Raw genomic sequence first — 15,562 nt, 5'->3', positions numbered from 1 at the left:
CTAGTTTCATGCCTTTGAGGAACTCTGGAGGAAATGAATCTTTTCAACTCCTCTGGAAAGGGATTCTCCTCACTCCTCTTTTTTTCTGGCCAGTATATCCCGGAAAGAAACTTTTTTTTCCAAGTGCAAATAGGATCTAACCCTCCTCTCCTCTCTGCCTTTCTTCTTAGCTCAAAGAAGCAGAACCTTTATTCTTCCTTTGGCTTTTTTCCCAGAAAAACATTGTAGTGGCCTCCAATAAGGTGTCCAGTCGGGTGACAGCGGTGTCCTTCTCTGAAGACTGCAGCTACTTCGTCACTGCAGGCAACCGGCATATCAAATTCTGGTACCTTGATGACAGTAAGACCTCAAAGGTGAGACGCTGAGGCTGGAAGTAGCCACCAGGGCCAGGGCCTGCTCACCCCATCCCAGGAGATCCCGCTCCACTTGGGCCCTTCTCTGCTTGCTCCCCAGCCATACAGAAGATCTGGATGAGTCAGATGCTCTCTGGGCTGAGGAGTAGTCTCAAAAGCTAGGGGGCCTAGTTTCCAGGGGCAGACTCTGGGGTAGATGGGTGGGCAACAGTGGTATGTCTCCACAGGTGAATGCCACTGTGCCCCTGCTGGGCCGCTCAGGGCTGCTGGGGGAGCTGCGGAACAACTTGTTCACCGATGTGGCCTGTGGCCGAGGGAAGAAGGCGGACAGCACCTTCTGCATCACATCCTCAGGGCTCCTGTGCGAGTTCAGTGATCGGCGGCTTTTGGATAAGTGGGTGGAGCTGAGAGTAAGTACCTTTGGCCCAGTTGGTTGGTGCTGTGCATGTCTTGGCTCAGGGGAAAACTGATGCCCATGGCTCCATCCCAGGGCTGGGCCCTCATGCATGTAGGAGGGAGCCCCAGGAGAAGAGGCTTGAGGGAGCCAGAGCTTGGCCCAGTTCCCCTCCATGGAGATCTGTGTAACTGCCTCCTCTCTGCTCTCTTTCTGTCTGTCTTTCCCCTGCTTTCCTCTTCTGCTCAGAATACAGACAGCTTCACAGTAAGTGATGCCTTGACTCTCCTGTCTTTCTCATGCTGTTTCTTTCTCTTTGCTGGGATTTTCCTATTTTGTTTTCTTTGCCAAAACCTCTGATACCTTAGGAGGGTCCCTGACTCCCATCCCCCAAACTGCATATGGCTGTGGGCCCTGTGGCCACCTGCTTCTGGAGGGAGGGGCATCTAGATAACAGCTGAGGGGCTCAGGCCAGAGCAGCTGGACTGCTTTTCCCTCGCCCCTGCCTTGGCTAGTCTCTCCTCCTCGCAGGTGACTGTTGAGGAGGGGTTGGGTAGGTGGCCCATGCTGACCTGAGCCCCTCTGCCTGCAGACCACCGTGGCCTACTGCATCTCTGTGAGCCCAGACTACATCTTCTGTGGCTGTGCTGATGGCACCGTGCGCCTCTTCAACCCCTCCAACCTGCACTTTCTCAGCACCCTGCCCCGACCCCATGCCTTGGGGACAGACATTGCCAGTGTCACTGAGGCCAGGTGAGCTAGGTGGGCCCCCTGCCTCCATTCAGAGCATCAAGCTCTGTCCAGCCTTCATTGAACAAGGTGAAGGGTGTCTCAAAGATAACCATGAATACCTCTGAGGACAAACAAATTTGGGTTTATTGGTGCTCTTGCAACCAAGGAGAACTGGGGAGTATCTCAGTAAGTGGGGACTATGTTAAGTGGGGAGTATTGTAAGATTTGGGGTGTTGCGTGAGGTGATTTTAGAAATGGTTCAAGAGATTGAAATTTTGCCCTGGTTGGATGCTGTCAGGAAGTAGGGGCAATTCTATAATTAGATAGCCTAATAATTTTATTTAAAAGGTGGGACTACAGCTGTAATTGGTTAAGAAGCAGCAATCAATCCTGATAAATGGGAAAGGGTGATATTTGGTCACTTTTGTGGTTTACATGTTGATCTTGTTTTTATCTCTGCTCAGACACAATGACAGAGTAGTCTTGTATTTGTTTTGCTCTGTCATGGCCGTAGAGTTACCTTGTTTGACGTTGGTGTTCTGTGGCATTGTTTGTGTTCATCAGGAGAACACCATGGCCCAGCAGCTAGTGCCAGGTCGGCCCCAGCTGATGGCTGTCAGGGGCTGCTTCTGTCTTTCTTAAGCAGCTGCTTTCAAACATTCGGGTCTGGACAAGGCTCCCCCCGCTCTGCTCCTTTCTTTGTGGGTTGCCATCTGTTTTCATTTTTTTTCAATCCCTCATTTTATCACCTCGTCCCTCACCAGTTTGTTTGTCCTCTTTCCCACAGTCGCCTCTTCTCTGGAGTGGCCAATGCCAGGTATCCAGACACCATTGCCTTGACCTTTGATCCCACTAATCAGTGGCTGTCGTGTGTATACAATGATCACAGCATTTATGTTTGGGATGTGAGGGACCCCAAGAAAGTGGGCAAGGTGTACTCAGCTCTGTATCATTCCTCCTGCGTCTGGAGTGTGGAGGTAGGTGGGCTGGGACGGCCTGAGACTGGCCAGGTTTGCTGGGATACCATTGTGAAGATGGAAAGTGGGGATATGACATTATGTGCCTGCTGCCTTCTTGTTTCTCTAACACCATCACTGTGTATCCACCTATCCTCAGGCCCTGAGGATTGAGCTTGAACTTTAGTGCTTATGTATCTTAGGCTTCTTCCAATGTGCCCCTGTCCATTCTTAGCTTTGCCTTGTCCTAGGCTGGGTGATCTTGGATGAGTTAATGAACTTGACTGAGCTTCAGTTTCCTCAACTGTGAAGTGATGTACCTGATTCATCTAATTGTTCTAAGAATTAAGTGAAATAATGTTAAGTGGGAGACATAGAAGAGTCCCAGGTACAGGGACTTTCCCTTAGTGATTATGAAGAATATCTAGTAGTTATGGCCTGCTTACTATGGGGCAGACACTGGGCTAAGTCTTGGCCAGCATTATCCCTTTAATCTCATTCGCCTCTTCCTGGGCAGACAAAGGACTGCTCCCTAACTAGAGATCTGACTTTGTTCCCTCTACCCCTTCAGGTCTACCCAGAAGTGAAGGATAGTAATCAAGCCTGCCTTCCCCCCAGTTCCTTCATCACTTGTTCCTCAGACAACACCATCCGCCTGTGGAACACAGAGAGCTCCGGGGTGCACGGCTCCACCCTGCACCGCAATATCCTTAGCAATGTGAGCCCTGAGGCCTTAGGGCCACCATGCCATACTTAGTATCCCCATCCCCTCAGCCTTCACACCTTCTCAGGAACTGGGTCCCCAGACTTTGATATTCCAGCTTTTATTTGACTGGGCTCTGCAAGCTAAGGGTTTATCTTGTCCAGCAGTCCTCTCCCCTTGCAGGTATACTGGGTCAGGCCTGCCTTATCCACTTATTCTCTGTACCTGTTTTACTAGGACCTCATTAAGATCATCTATGTGGATGGGAACACTCAGGCCCTACTGGACACTGAACTGCCCGGAGGAGACAAAGCTGATGGGTCCCTGATGGATCCCCGGGTGGGCATCCGTTCTCTGTGTATCAGCCCCAATGGACAGCATCTAGCTTCGGGGGACCGTATGGGCACACTCAGGTAATGATAGGCCTGGGGTGGGTACTGACTGCTTCTCATGGTGCAGGCTGGGGAAGTTAGATCCCTGAGGACAGAGCTTTAGAAAAATTTGACTCAAAAAGATTGGGGGAGATACTTATATATACAAGGGAAAGGTAACTTAACCTTTCCCTTGTTGAAGAAATGAAGAAACCCCTCAGAAACCATCTCAACCAAGTGATCCCGCTTAATGTTTTCATAGCAACATCATGAAGCCCATAATGTGATATGCTAATAAGGACATAGTATTGTATCTTGGTATTCTTGCCAACAATGCATAAACTCAGTCCAATCAAGAGAAAACATCAGAGAAACTCAAATTGAGGTACATACCACAGAGTACCTGTACTGATCAGTACTCTTCAAAAAGTGTCAAGGTCATGAAACGTAAGAAAAGACTGAAGAATTATTCAAGACTGAAGGAGGTTAAAGAGAAATAACAACTAAATGCAAATTGGATAGGATACTGGATCCAGAGAAAGGACATTGTGGGAAAACTGATGAAATTAAAATAAAGCCTTTTATTAATAGTATTGTACAAGTGTAAATTTCCTGGTTCTTTTAATTGAACTGTTGTTATGTAACATGTTAACATTAGGGAAAGCTGGGCAAAGGAAATAGGGAAGGTCTTCTGTACTCATTGCAACTTTTCTCTAAGTCTAAAAGTTCAAAAATAAGAATGAATTTTGGAAAAGGTTGGGGGAGAGGTTGTAGCAGAGAAAGCAGGGTGAGTCTTTCCTCCTGCAGCCTGGCAATGACCTCTACCCCCACCCCTCATTTTTGCAGGGTGCACGAGTTGCAGTCCCTAAGTGAGATGCTGAAGGTGGAGGCCCATGATTCGGAAATTCTGTGCTTGGAGTACTCTAAGCCAGACACAGGTAAGGAGGATACCTGGTCCCTAGCCCAGAATGGCACAGGGCTTCTCCAGTCCTGCTGGTGCCACTCACCTCTGTACTAGCTCTTGGGTAAGGGACTGAAAGTTGTTTGAATCATTTGGTGTCCTTGCAGATTTAAAGGAGGACAGCTCTATCCCTGCACCATGGGACTCGGTTACTGCAGGCCTCTTTGCCAGGCTCAGACAGGGGCCTGTTCTGGGCACTTGTGGGCTGATGAGTTCTTTTCACCACAGGTCTGAAGCTGCTAGCATCAGCCAGCCGGGACAGACTGATCCACGTGCTGGATGCTGGACGGGAGTATAGCCTACAGCAGACCTTGGATGAGCACTCGTCCTCCATCACTGCTGTCAAGTTTGCAGGTGGGAAGAGGGCGATTGAGACACATTTCTGCCACCTACCACCAATATCACCCTTACCCCCGCCCCCCACAGCCACCCGCCTCCCGCCTCTCTGCCTGTCCTGGGGGAGTGTTGGACAGCTGCTGGGAAGCCTAGGGCTAGATGGGAAGACAAGTGGAATGTAGGCTCTCAGTCCAGGGGACCATGAGCCAACCAGGTTGGCTGAGGATAGGGATAAAGGAAACCTAAGTTTGGAGGTAAGCATCCTGATTTAATTGGTTGTCCCAGTCATGTAGCATGCTTGATAGAGGGGAACTCTGGAGGGATGGCAGAGGAAAGGCTGGCCCTGTGTGGCTGAGAGCAGTGGGAACAGCTAGGCCCCTCTTCTTCATAGCCAGTGATGGGCAAGTCCGCATGATCAGCTGTGGAGCAGACAAGAGCATCTACTTCCGCACTGCACAAAAGGTGAGGGGACTGGGTTTCCCCGAATGGAGTAGCGGGTGGTGGTGGGGTTCTCTGCCATTCCTGTACCTGAGGTTACAAGAGGTGAAGAGAGGAGAAAGCAGGGCTCTCTCGGCCTTGTGAGACATTTAGGCTTGGGGTCTGCCCACATGCTCTACCCCTGCAGTCTGGAGATGGAGTACAGTTTACGCGGACACACCACGTGGTACGGAAGACGACCCTGTATGACATGGATGTGGAGCCCAGCTGGAAGTACACGGCTATTGGCTGCCAGGACCGAAATATTCGGTGGGCATTGCTTTTTCAGACCATCTGACCTCATTCCTTTATGCCTGGGAGTTGGGGAGGGGTCAGATCTAAACACCCCAGTCCCCAAGTCCTTTTGTCCAGGACTTTGTGACCCCTTCGGCCTACAGAATGAGTACTCGGCCTCACCCAAGAGGTGGTAGACCCATTGGTGTTGGGGAGTGGTTCCCATAGAGAATGGGGCTGGGAGTGAATTCTGGCATTTCTGCCACCTGGATATGCTTGATTGTGACTTCCTCCTCATCTGAATGAGAGTGTGTTTCTCTACAGGATCTTTAACATCAGCAGTGGGAAACAGAAGAAGCTGTTTAAAGGGTCACAGGGTGAGGATGGCACTCTGATTAAGGTAAGGGCCCAGCAGGATGGGCTCGGGGCCAGACTACAAGAGGATGAGGGCACTAGGTGGAGAGGAACTGGCGCTTCCCATCTTCTTCCAGCTGTGTGTCCCACTCCTCAGGTGCAGACAGACCCCTCAGGGATCTACATTGCCACCAGCTGTTCTGATAAGAACCTCTCCATTTTTGACTTCTCCTCAGGCGAGTGCGTGGCCACCATGTTTGGCCACTCAGGTGAGTGTAGCCCCAATACTCTACCTCTGGAACTTTACTCTTTCTTCCTTTAGTTTTTTTGGGACCCATCACAGCTGCCTGCCCCTCCTTTCCAACCAAACCCCGACAACCACTATTGGAACAGAAGCTTGGCTGGGATTTCAGGGTAGGCTTATAGGCCATATTCTTTCTTCTTCACAGAGATTGTCACTGGCATGAAATTTAGTAATGACTGCAAGCATCTCATCTCTGTGTCAGGGGACAGGTGAGCAGAAACTAGCTTCCCTGAGACACATTTTTTTCAGTGCCACACATACCCAGCCCCCTCCCCTCTTTTCACCTCAGTGATGTCTCTGGGAAGTAGGGCTGAACAGGGATATATTTTGGCTGGACCTGACTTGTCCCTAGAGGGTAGCTCTCATGTCCTTGCCAGCCCACAGAGAAGAGGAACTAGTGGTGTTGGCACCCCCACTTTACCTTACCCCTCTCTCACAACTCTGTGGCTCTACCCAGCTGCATATTTGTGTGGCGCCTGAGCTCTGAGATGACCATCAGCATGAGGCAGCGTCTGGCTGAGCTGCGCCAGCGTCAGCGAGGGGCCAAGCAGCAAGGACCGTCCTCTCCCCAAAGAGCTGCTGGACCCCATCGGTAAGAACATAGAGTATGGGATACGGGCAAGCAGTGGGTGGGAGTCCACATTGCTAGTTTTCATCTTACTGCTCCTCCACCTTGCTCTGGACCAGCCACTTAGCAACTCTGTATCCCCTAACATCTGTTGCTCTCATGAAGACCCATGATGTCCTCTTCCCCCGCTGAGTCTCTTCTCCCTCTGTCCTTCCTTGTCTTGGACTCAGGCATGAGGCCCCATCAATGCTCTCTTCTGGACCAGCTCTCTCATCAGACAGTGACAAGGAGGGAGAAGACGAGGGCACTGAAGAAGAAGAACTTCCAGCTCTGCCCATCCTTGCCAAGGGTACCAAGAAACAGCCAGGTCTGTGGAAGTCTGGCATGGGGCTAGATAGTCACAGTCGGTATAGTGGCTAGATATGCTTTCTGGGACTGCAGGGGTAAGAGCAATGTTGAGGTGAGGAAACTGGAGAGTCACTGTGGCCACGTAGGGTATGGGCTGGTGTGGGGCCAGGGCTCTGGGGTTGGTGGGCAGGAGACACTTTCTCTGACTGCTGGTCTCTGTCTAGCCTCGGTGCCCAACCCAGCCCTGCCCCGAAGCCTGTCCCACTGGGAGATGAGTCGGGTGAGTCACCTCATTAAAATGCCCTTCCAAGGTTACAGAAGGGAAGGAAGGTGAAAGCAGGGCCGTCTGAGCGGGGCGAGGCATTTGGGCATGGGGTCTGCCCACATGCTCCCCCCTTCATTTCCAAGGAAGGGCCTTGTGGGGGGAGTTCAGGCAGCTGAGCTGGTCCCAGGTTAGGGATGATGATGCCCAGGTGTTTCTTTCCTGTGTGCCAGGTGAGGGGCCTGCAAGGATTAGTGACACTTGGGGAAGTCCACCACTTGTTCAGCTGCCTAGGGCCTGGGAGTAAATGTGAACAAAGAGCAGGATGAGGTGGGGGGTAGAAAGAGGGTGTCTGAGCCAAATGGTTAGAAGTAAAGTTCAAGAAAATCAAAGGTCCAAAGAACAGAAGTAAGGAGAAACTGTAGTTCTAATGATGCCAGGTTAGGAGGTAAGCTCAGAACTTCCAGTTAGTTAGAGGGAAAAGGCCCTAAGAGGACCAATAATTGAGTGGCTACCCCAATAGCCAGGAGAAGGATAAAGGCTTTCAGAGCAAGCCCCAAGGCAGCCCGGTCCTGACTTGTCCCATGTTAGGATTTCTTTTCTTTTTTTTTTAAAGATTTTGTTTGTTTATTTTTAGAGAAGGTAAGGGAGGGAGAGAAACATCAATGTGTGGGTGCATCTCATGCACCCCCTACTGGGGACCTGGCTGCCACCCAGGCATGTGCCCTGCACTGGGAATCAAACCAGTGATCCTTTGGTTCGCAGGCTGGCGCTCGATCCACTGAGCCACACCAGCCAGGGCCCATGTCAGGATTTCAAGTGCCAGCACCCTTCACTGTTAGTGGCAGTTACATGGGATGATAGTGTGGTGTCTCTGGTGCTTTCCGACCAGGTCAGGCGTCTCAAGACTGGGCTGTTGGTCGGTTCTTGATACTATGAATGGACATGAGGTCCTTGTTGGGACTGTTTCCAGAGTAGGGGACTTGCTGAGTCTCCAAGCTTTGAGGTGTCCATGACACCATGTGAAGACTAATATCAGAAGGTCATCTAAGACAGGACATAGAGTGAAGCTCAGAGTGTGAACTCTGGAGCTAGACTACCTGAGCTATAACCTACAGGCAGGTAACTTACTGTCCTTGGGACTTGGACAAGTTACTTTAGCCCGCTGTGCTTCAGTTTTTCCATCTGTAAATACGGGGGTGATATTAGTACGTACTTGTGTGAGTGTTACTCTTACTCCTCTCCCACTCCTGTCCCACACCAGGCACAAGAGACAGTGGAATTCCTGGACCCAGCTCCTGCAGCCAGCCAAGGACCCAGAAGAAGGGGGCGCTGGGCTCAGTCAGATGTGGAGCTGAGTGTTCGCTCCATGCTGGACCTGCGGCAGCTAGAGACACTGGCTCCAAGCCCTAAGGGCCCTAGCAGGGACTCTCTGGCCATGATCCCATCTGGTTCAGGGAAGCATGGTCAGCAGGCCTCTGAGACCTTACATGCTATCCAGGTGAGCCAGCTTTCTCCTAGTTCCCTGGAGATCTCTAAGCAGCTTTAGTCGGCCTTGTGCCAGTAGCTGCAGCCTGAGCACTGGTCCAGCTACGCTTTCTCTGCCCCAGTCCATGGGTAGCCTGAACTGCAGATTCAGGGTGGGACTAGCCAGGCTGTGTGGTATAGTGATTGTCTTGGGCTGGGTTCCTTGGAGAGCTGATGATATTAAGTGGTGGCTGGAGGTTGGCAGCCAGAGTGCTAACAGAATTCTTCTAGATGCTCAGGAATGCTAGTTGGGGCCCAGCCTGGCTTCCTGGCGTCTGCCCTCAGAGATGGAATATTCGTCTTTTCCCAGAGTTGGTGCGCACCAAATCCTTGACCACCCTCTTCTCTTTTCCCAGACCCTCTGTCACATCAGCAACCCCAGTAATGCCCCTATGTGTGTTTCTAGAATGAAAAGCCCCCTCAGCCTCAGGCTTCCCAACCCTGTTCCTGCCCCCACATTATCGGACTGTTGTCCCAAGAGGAAGGGGTCTTTCCCCAAGATCTGGAGCCTACACCCATCGAAGATGGTATTGTCTACCCGGAGCCAAGTGACAGCCCCACCTTGGATACCAGGCAAGGGTCCTGCCGCCACCAGACCCCTGGGGCCATGCAGCCCTGTCTTCCCTTCCCCATGAGTGTTCTTCAGTGAGCGGAGGGCTGGCCCCAGGGTACTCAGGGCTTGCCCGCCTTATCACCGCTGTCTCATCCCCGGTCCTGCTCACAGGTGGGGGAGAAGGAAGGCAGGAGTCCAGTGGGGCTACCGCTTGCCCCTGCTCACAGCCTCTTTTTTCCGCTGCTGGCCTTCCTGGCAGTGAGTTCCAGGTGCAGGCACCAGCTCGAGGCGCCCTGGGAAGAGTGTACCCAGGCAGCAGGGGCTCGGAGAAGCACAGCCCTGACAGTGCCTGCTCTGTGGATTATAGCAGCAGCCGCCTCTCCAGCCCTGAGCACCCCAACGAAGGTGAGGCTGCAGCCCTGCGGGAGGGCCAGAATCGCACAGGTCAGTGGGCTGAGGGAGGGGTGGAGGCTCTGGTGACAGGCGGGTGCAGCATGATGCTTCTCTCCCCCTCCTCCACATCCAGACTCTGAGAGCACGGAGCCCCTGAGTGTGGATGGCATTTCCTCAGACCTTGAAGAGCCAGCTGAGGGTGATGAGGAAGAGGAGGAAGAGGAGGGAGGCACTGGCCCCTATGAGCCACAGGAAGGCAGCCCCCGTACCCCGGACCAGGAGCAGTTTCTAAAACAGCACTTTGAGACTCTGGCCAATGGGGCTGCTCCAGGTGTGGTCAGAGGGCCAGCACGTGGTCACTGCAGTCTGCCCTGCTCCCCTCCTTGCCTGGCTGAGAGGCCATTCCCAGGGGTTCCCTTCTCCAGAGGGTCGAATCCAGAACAAGAGGTTGCTTCATTTCTTGATCTCTGTCACCCTGGCAGGGGGCCCAGTCCGGGTACCGGAGAGGGCAGAGTCTCAGAGCATCTCTTCACGATTTCTTCTGCAAGTGCTGACGCCCCCACTCAGGTACTCTCCCCACAGAAGCCCTCGCTCTGTCATGGGAGCTCCAGCTCCCCCGACCTTCCAGTGCTCCCGACAGGGCCAGTCCAGCCTCTGGGGCAGCATGTGGCTCTCCTCTCTCCAAGGCTTCCCACGCCCAACAGTATTTTGCACCCCCAAGTTCTGGGGACCACTAGCCTGGCTGGTTTTGCACTTGCCCTTTTGAGGCCTAATGCCTCCCTAGTACTGCAAGAGCTTCTCCCCATCTTGGCAAGAAAGAACCCTGAAACCCTTCTGGGCCTTCCTCCACATTTTCTCGCTGTAGGGAACCATCCCCATCTTCCTCAAGCCTGGCACTGACACCGAGACCAGTCCAGGTGCCACAGGTTTCCGGTGAGCAGCTGAGCGGCAGTGGTGCTAACCCTCCAGGAGCACCGCCAGAGGTGGAGCCCACCCCTGGGAACTCTGGCCCCCAGCAGGCAGCTCCTGTGCTGTTGCCACGACGCCGGGTCAATGTGGACAGCAGTTGGACCCCCAAGAGAGTGGGCACCGCCAACCCCTTAGGTGGACTCCAGAAAGCCCAGTCCGTCCAGAGTCTGCCATCACAGGGTGAGGAGCCTGCTGGGCTCAGCCCCAGGGTGTGGGGAGTGTGGAGCACATGAGCGTGCTGGGGGAAAGAGGGCCTAGTGTAGCCCTAGTGTGTGAGTGTGCTTGCCACTGGGTGTCCTTTAGTGGGTGTGTGCAGGGCACAGCAGCTCTTCAGGAATTGAGCCTTGGCACCTGGGATACCTTCCTTACTACCTGACCTGCATCATCTCTGTCTCCTCAATAGGTGGGGCATTTCCACCAGTCACATTACTCTTACGGGAGATGGAAGCCCAGGAGGGCCAACGTTCCCTGCCCCAGGCTAATGGTCGTCTGTCTCGGCCCCACTCCTACCAGAACCCTACCACCAGTTCGATGGCCAAGATATCCCGCAGCATCTCTGTTGGGGAGAACCTGGGCCTGGCAGCCGAACCTCAAGCTCCTGTCCCCATCCGGGTCTCACCTCTCAGGCAGCTGGCCCTGCCCAGCCGGGCTCACCTGGTCCTGGACATTCCAAAGCCACTACCTGATCGTCCCACCCTGGCCACATTCTCACCTGTTACCAAGGGCAGGGCCCCTGGTGAGGCAGAACAGCCTGGCTCCCCAGTGGGCCTAGGAAAGGCTCACAGTACATCTGAAAGGCGAACCTGTTTAGGGGAGGGTACCTCTCCCAGACCTAGGACAGAGTGCCAGGTCCAGCCTGGGCCCAGCAGCCCTTGTGCCCAGCACCTGTCAGTCGGCAGCCACCTCCACGACCCTGAGAACTTGCAGCCCCCACCCCCTGAGAAGACTCCCAGCCCCATGGAGTGCATCAGGCCAGGGGCAGCCCTAAGCCAGGCCGCAGGTGTGCACAGCCCCCCAGCTTTCATCTCCTGCCCCATCCTCTCTCTCCCGTCTCTGTTGGCCGCTCTCTGGCTCCATCCCATTTCTGTGCGTCCAGCCTCTGGCGTTTTTCGTCCTGTCTGCTCCCGTCTCGGTCCATAAGTCACACCCCTGATGGTGAGACACTCCTGCTAACCTCATGATCTCCCTGTGACCCCCTTGTCCCTCAGTACCTTCTGGCCTCTGGGGCTGTCCCTTTTTCTCTGGACCTTATTTTCTGTGTGGTGTCGGGAGGGCGTTGGGAAGGAAGAGGCAAGAGGAAGGGACTGAGGACAAGTGGTGGTGGGGGTGGTATGATGCTGGAGGGTAGGCCTGTCCTGCTTGGAGTGGCCATGGGTGGGGCGGCCTGAAAGGGCAGCTGTGCTGTGCCTGAGCTGTATCTGTCTCTCCCAGAACCAGCAGTAAGCTTGGAGCAGTGCGAACAGCTTGTGGCAGAGCTCCAGGGCAATGTGCACCAAGCTGTGCAGCTCTACCATTTGGTACGTATTGGGCACCCACAGGTGGGGAGACAGAGCATGTCAGGAGTGCTACCTGAGTATCCAGAACATAAAGATAAGATTCTCCCACTGATGGGTGGGTGGAGCAATCAAGAACATCCTGGGCAGAGGAGGTGAGGGAGTTAGAGGCCAGGCTGGGCCATTTGAACCAAGCGCCTATTAGTTATTTCTGGCTAAGAGCTAGAGACTTCCTTAGACAAGAGCTAGCACCCACATGTCCTAATTTGCTTAGGACCACCTCAGTTTGTGCCATTTGTCCCACTGTAATTACTAATAGTACCCCTTTTCATGTTCAAAAACCATTTGGCCACTTTGGACATGGGGGCAGTTCAGCAGGGCCACACCTCGAAAGAGGCGTTACTAACAAAATGCAGATGGTGCCATAATCTGAAGGGCTCTTCCTTTTGGGTCACCCCAGAGTCTGCCTCCATCCCATAGCCTTTGGTCATACTTGCTGATCTTGGAGTGTGGAACTCCCAGCCATACCCCGCTGGGCATGCAGTCCCTTCTTCGGGGGGCAGGCTACCTAGGTGGGGCCCCTCCTTTTTATAGGTTTGTTGACAGGTCCCTTCACTGTTCTCCAACCCACTTTCTGGCTCCTGTTGCAGGTGGCTAGCTGCAAGACACCCTCAGTGGAGCAAAGTCGCATCACCCAGCTCCTCAGAAATACCTTCTCTTCAGTGCGGCAGGAGCTAGAGGCCCTGGCTGGGACAGTGCTGTCCAGCCCGGGTGGGAGCCCTGGGGCCGTGGGAGCTGAGCAAACACAGGCCCTACTAGAGCAATACTCAGAGCTGCTGCTTCGAGCTGTGGAGCGGCGTATGGAACGCAGACTCTGAATTCCAGAAACCTGTTTCAAGTGAATGCTTCCCCTATTCCAAACCAGCCCCTCCTCCACTCACTAAAACCTGTGGGGATGCTTGGAGTGGATAACAGCGATCAGTGCTCAGAGGGGAAGCAGCTTTCCCAGCTGTTCCTCACGGGGCCCCTGTATTTATTAATTTATTTCCCTGACTGTTGCCTCACTTACCTGGAACTCCTGCCTCCACAGCCCCTCCAGTGGCTCATGCAGGGGTTAGGTCTGGGTCTTTGTCATCTTGGTGCTGTGAAGAGTAGGAGGGCGGCCTGCCCCCTCTGGGGGAGATCAGGAAGGGCTGGCCCTCTGTCTTCTTAGAAGCCATTTGAAATTACTGCAGGGATCAGCTCCCTGCGGTGGAGCACACAAACAGGGTATTTAGTGGGTAGAGGTGAGCGATAATGTGATATTCAGTGCCCATCAGCCAACAGCGGAGCAGAGTCTCTCCTCTACCTCCACTTCCCCTCCCACACCAGCTGCACTTCCCTGGCTGCCAGAGCAGGAGTTACCCATTTTCTCCAATTCCTGGCAGTTCAGAAAGGCGAGCCCTCTGGCCCTCCAGGGCATTCCCAGCCTTCAGGAGTCTTGAGTTTGTATCAAGGCCTAAGCCCCCACATTCCACTCCCATTCCCCCTCCAAGAGGGCCCTAGCATTGTCTTTCTCCCTGTGCCCCCTTTATGTCTTTGGCAGAACTTGTAAAGCCAGCTGTGGGATGTTGCTGCGGGACAGTAAAGCCCTCTGCTAGGCAAACATCAAGCCCTGGCTCCTTTCCTCAGCCCTTTGGTCTTCCCTATCCTCCAACCCTGGTCCCCAGTAGGCTGTTGGAGCCTAGAGGCCATCTTCTCCCTGCATCCTGAGTGATGCTCAGTCAGAAGCCTGTATTGGAGTTTCCCTCATGGTTTACAGGGCGCTGGCTCACCTTCTAAAGAGCTTAGCCCATACCCACACACACGCGCACACACACACACACACCCCAGTTGCGTGTTCATTGCTAGAGTACTTGGCTGACCGATGTGTGCCTGGTTTCCTCTCATGTCCTGCCCCAGCTTCACCACCCTGGCTCATGTGGAATGCCCCTCAAGAAGCACGAAAAGAGATGGGACACACTAAACCCCAATTCTGGATTCTTAGTGCCCACAGTCTAGGTGATACGAGATGGCCCATAAGGTATACCCATTTTGGGTAGTGCTCAAAGGCAGTGATGGACACCTGGCTGCTCTGGATATTGGAGGTTGAGGGGAGGGAGGCATATGGGACTGCAGCAGGGGCCAAGAGACACAGGTAGGAGGGACAGGTAAGTAGTGGAGGTGAGGGGATAGATTAGAATTAGAAGGGCACTAAACTTAGTGTGAGGGGAAGGAGATAGGTCACAGTGGGCAGGTAGACTAGGACCAAGTAGTGAAGCAGTTCTTGAAGAGTTGGAGTGAAGAACGTGTCTTTGGGCCCTACTGCTTCCCTCTGCCTCTGATAAGGCAGGGCAGCTTTTAATATATATAGCTCCAGGCCCCAAAAGCCCATTCTGAGGACAGGCCTCTGGGCCCTGCTGGTTTTATAGGCAGAGGCTTAGAAAGAAATTCGATACTGAAGGGTGCCTAGCTCTGGATCAGCCTGAGTGCACCTAAACAGATGAACCCTATTTCACCGCCACTCTATCACCACCTGTATGGCCAATCTGCAGGAAAATTCTGGGCCCAAGAACTCTGACAGCTGAGGGTGGTCCCCCATCCCCAACCAGCACACCAGCTATGCCCACTCTGAATAGGGCTCAGGCCGACCCCTCTGAGTGGGGTTCTTGGTGATCTTAGCCAGCCAGCACTTCACAAGCAGGGAGCAAACTCCAGCTAGTTTGTGAGAAGGTGGCCGCCCTTTCCCTACCCTGAACCCAGCGAGGGGGTTTGTCTTGTGGCCAGGCTAGCGCCCATTCCCTTCTGCATGTCTGAGGCCAACGGCAACTGCTGGCCCTGTCCAGATTTGCCCTGACCCAGTTTTGAAAACCCCTTATTTATAACTTTTTATATTTTGTCCCGGCCCTGACACTTTACTCCTCCCCAGGTCTCACGGGGGAGGGGCTGTTTTTAACATGTCTTTGTACTGATGTATGAACTGGTCAATAAACAGTCGTTTGTTAACTCTGGGACAACAGCAAGTGGGGCAGGCAACAGAAGGCGTTCCTCGCTTGTCGTGTGGATGGCTGAATCCCGCGGGGCACTGGCGGCGGGGAGAAGTGGTGGGGGTGCTGAATCCAGGTTGCGGACTTTAAGAGGTTGGGGCAGGACAAAGCCTCGGGTGGTGCGGGTTGCCCGAGTGCGACGCAAGTAGCGGGGACGGGCGGGACCTCGGGGCGGCGGGCGGGACCTCGGGACGGTGGGCGGGACCTTG

The 15,562-nt window shown here is 53.6% G+C and overlaps 1 protein-coding gene across 5 annotated transcripts in view; it reads left to right on the top strand.

Annotated features, from left to right (window-relative positions):
* MAPKBP1 (mitogen-activated protein kinase binding protein 1) overlaps nucleotides 1-15,347 on the top strand; it is a 55,235-nt gene extending 39,888 nt beyond the window's left edge. Inside the window, exons 7-32 of one of the 5 annotated variants that reach the window (XM_054565556.1) lie at nucleotides 216-353; nucleotides 581-763; nucleotides 997-1,014; nucleotides 1,340-1,500; nucleotides 2,267-2,456; nucleotides 3,007-3,153; nucleotides 3,376-3,551; nucleotides 4,356-4,447; nucleotides 4,699-4,824; nucleotides 5,198-5,268; nucleotides 5,432-5,553; nucleotides 5,842-5,917; nucleotides 6,029-6,140; nucleotides 6,321-6,384; nucleotides 6,633-6,767; nucleotides 6,974-7,110; nucleotides 7,316-7,371; nucleotides 8,618-8,854; nucleotides 9,287-9,453; nucleotides 9,693-9,838; nucleotides 9,960-10,157; nucleotides 10,309-10,393; nucleotides 10,692-10,975; nucleotides 11,199-11,795; nucleotides 12,227-12,312; nucleotides 12,939-15,347. In XM_054565556.1, the coding sequence (XP_054421531.1) occupies nucleotides 216-353; nucleotides 581-763; nucleotides 997-1,014; nucleotides 1,340-1,500; nucleotides 2,267-2,456; nucleotides 3,007-3,153; nucleotides 3,376-3,551; nucleotides 4,356-4,447; nucleotides 4,699-4,824; nucleotides 5,198-5,268; nucleotides 5,432-5,553; nucleotides 5,842-5,917; nucleotides 6,029-6,140; nucleotides 6,321-6,384; nucleotides 6,633-6,767; nucleotides 6,974-7,110; nucleotides 7,316-7,371; nucleotides 8,618-8,854; nucleotides 9,287-9,453; nucleotides 9,693-9,838; nucleotides 9,960-10,157; nucleotides 10,309-10,393; nucleotides 10,692-10,975; nucleotides 11,199-11,795; nucleotides 12,227-12,312; nucleotides 12,939-13,166 (4,032 nt within the window). In that variant the 3' untranslated portion in view covers nucleotides 13,167-15,347. Of the gene's footprint in view, nucleotides 1-215; nucleotides 354-580; nucleotides 764-996; nucleotides 1,015-1,339; nucleotides 1,501-2,266; nucleotides 2,457-3,006; nucleotides 3,154-3,375; nucleotides 3,552-4,355; nucleotides 4,448-4,698; nucleotides 4,825-5,197; nucleotides 5,269-5,431; nucleotides 5,554-5,841; nucleotides 5,918-6,028; nucleotides 6,141-6,320; nucleotides 6,385-6,632; nucleotides 6,768-6,973; nucleotides 7,111-7,315; nucleotides 7,372-8,617; nucleotides 8,855-9,286; nucleotides 9,454-9,692; nucleotides 9,878-9,959; nucleotides 10,158-10,308; nucleotides 10,394-10,691; nucleotides 10,976-11,198; nucleotides 11,796-12,226; nucleotides 12,313-12,938 lie in introns of all 5 variants that reach the window. The other 4 variants (XM_054565554.1, XM_054565557.1, XM_054565555.1 and 1 more) reach the window with 4 other exon arrangements.
* The last annotated feature ends 215 nt before the right edge of the window (nucleotides 15,348-15,562 follow it).

The sequence above is a fragment of the Pteronotus mesoamericanus genome, unplaced genomic scaffold (assembly GCF_021234165.1).
Source record: "Pteronotus mesoamericanus isolate MK-2021 breed Mesoamerican mustached bat unplaced genomic scaffold, CSHL_Meso_final contig_164, whole genome shotgun sequence".
In the NCBI taxonomy this organism is placed as follows: Eukaryota; Metazoa; Chordata; class Mammalia; order Chiroptera; family Mormoopidae; genus Pteronotus; species Pteronotus mesoamericanus.
Note: the sequence above shows the minus strand (reverse complement) of the source record. Positions and strands in the feature narration are given on the sequence as shown.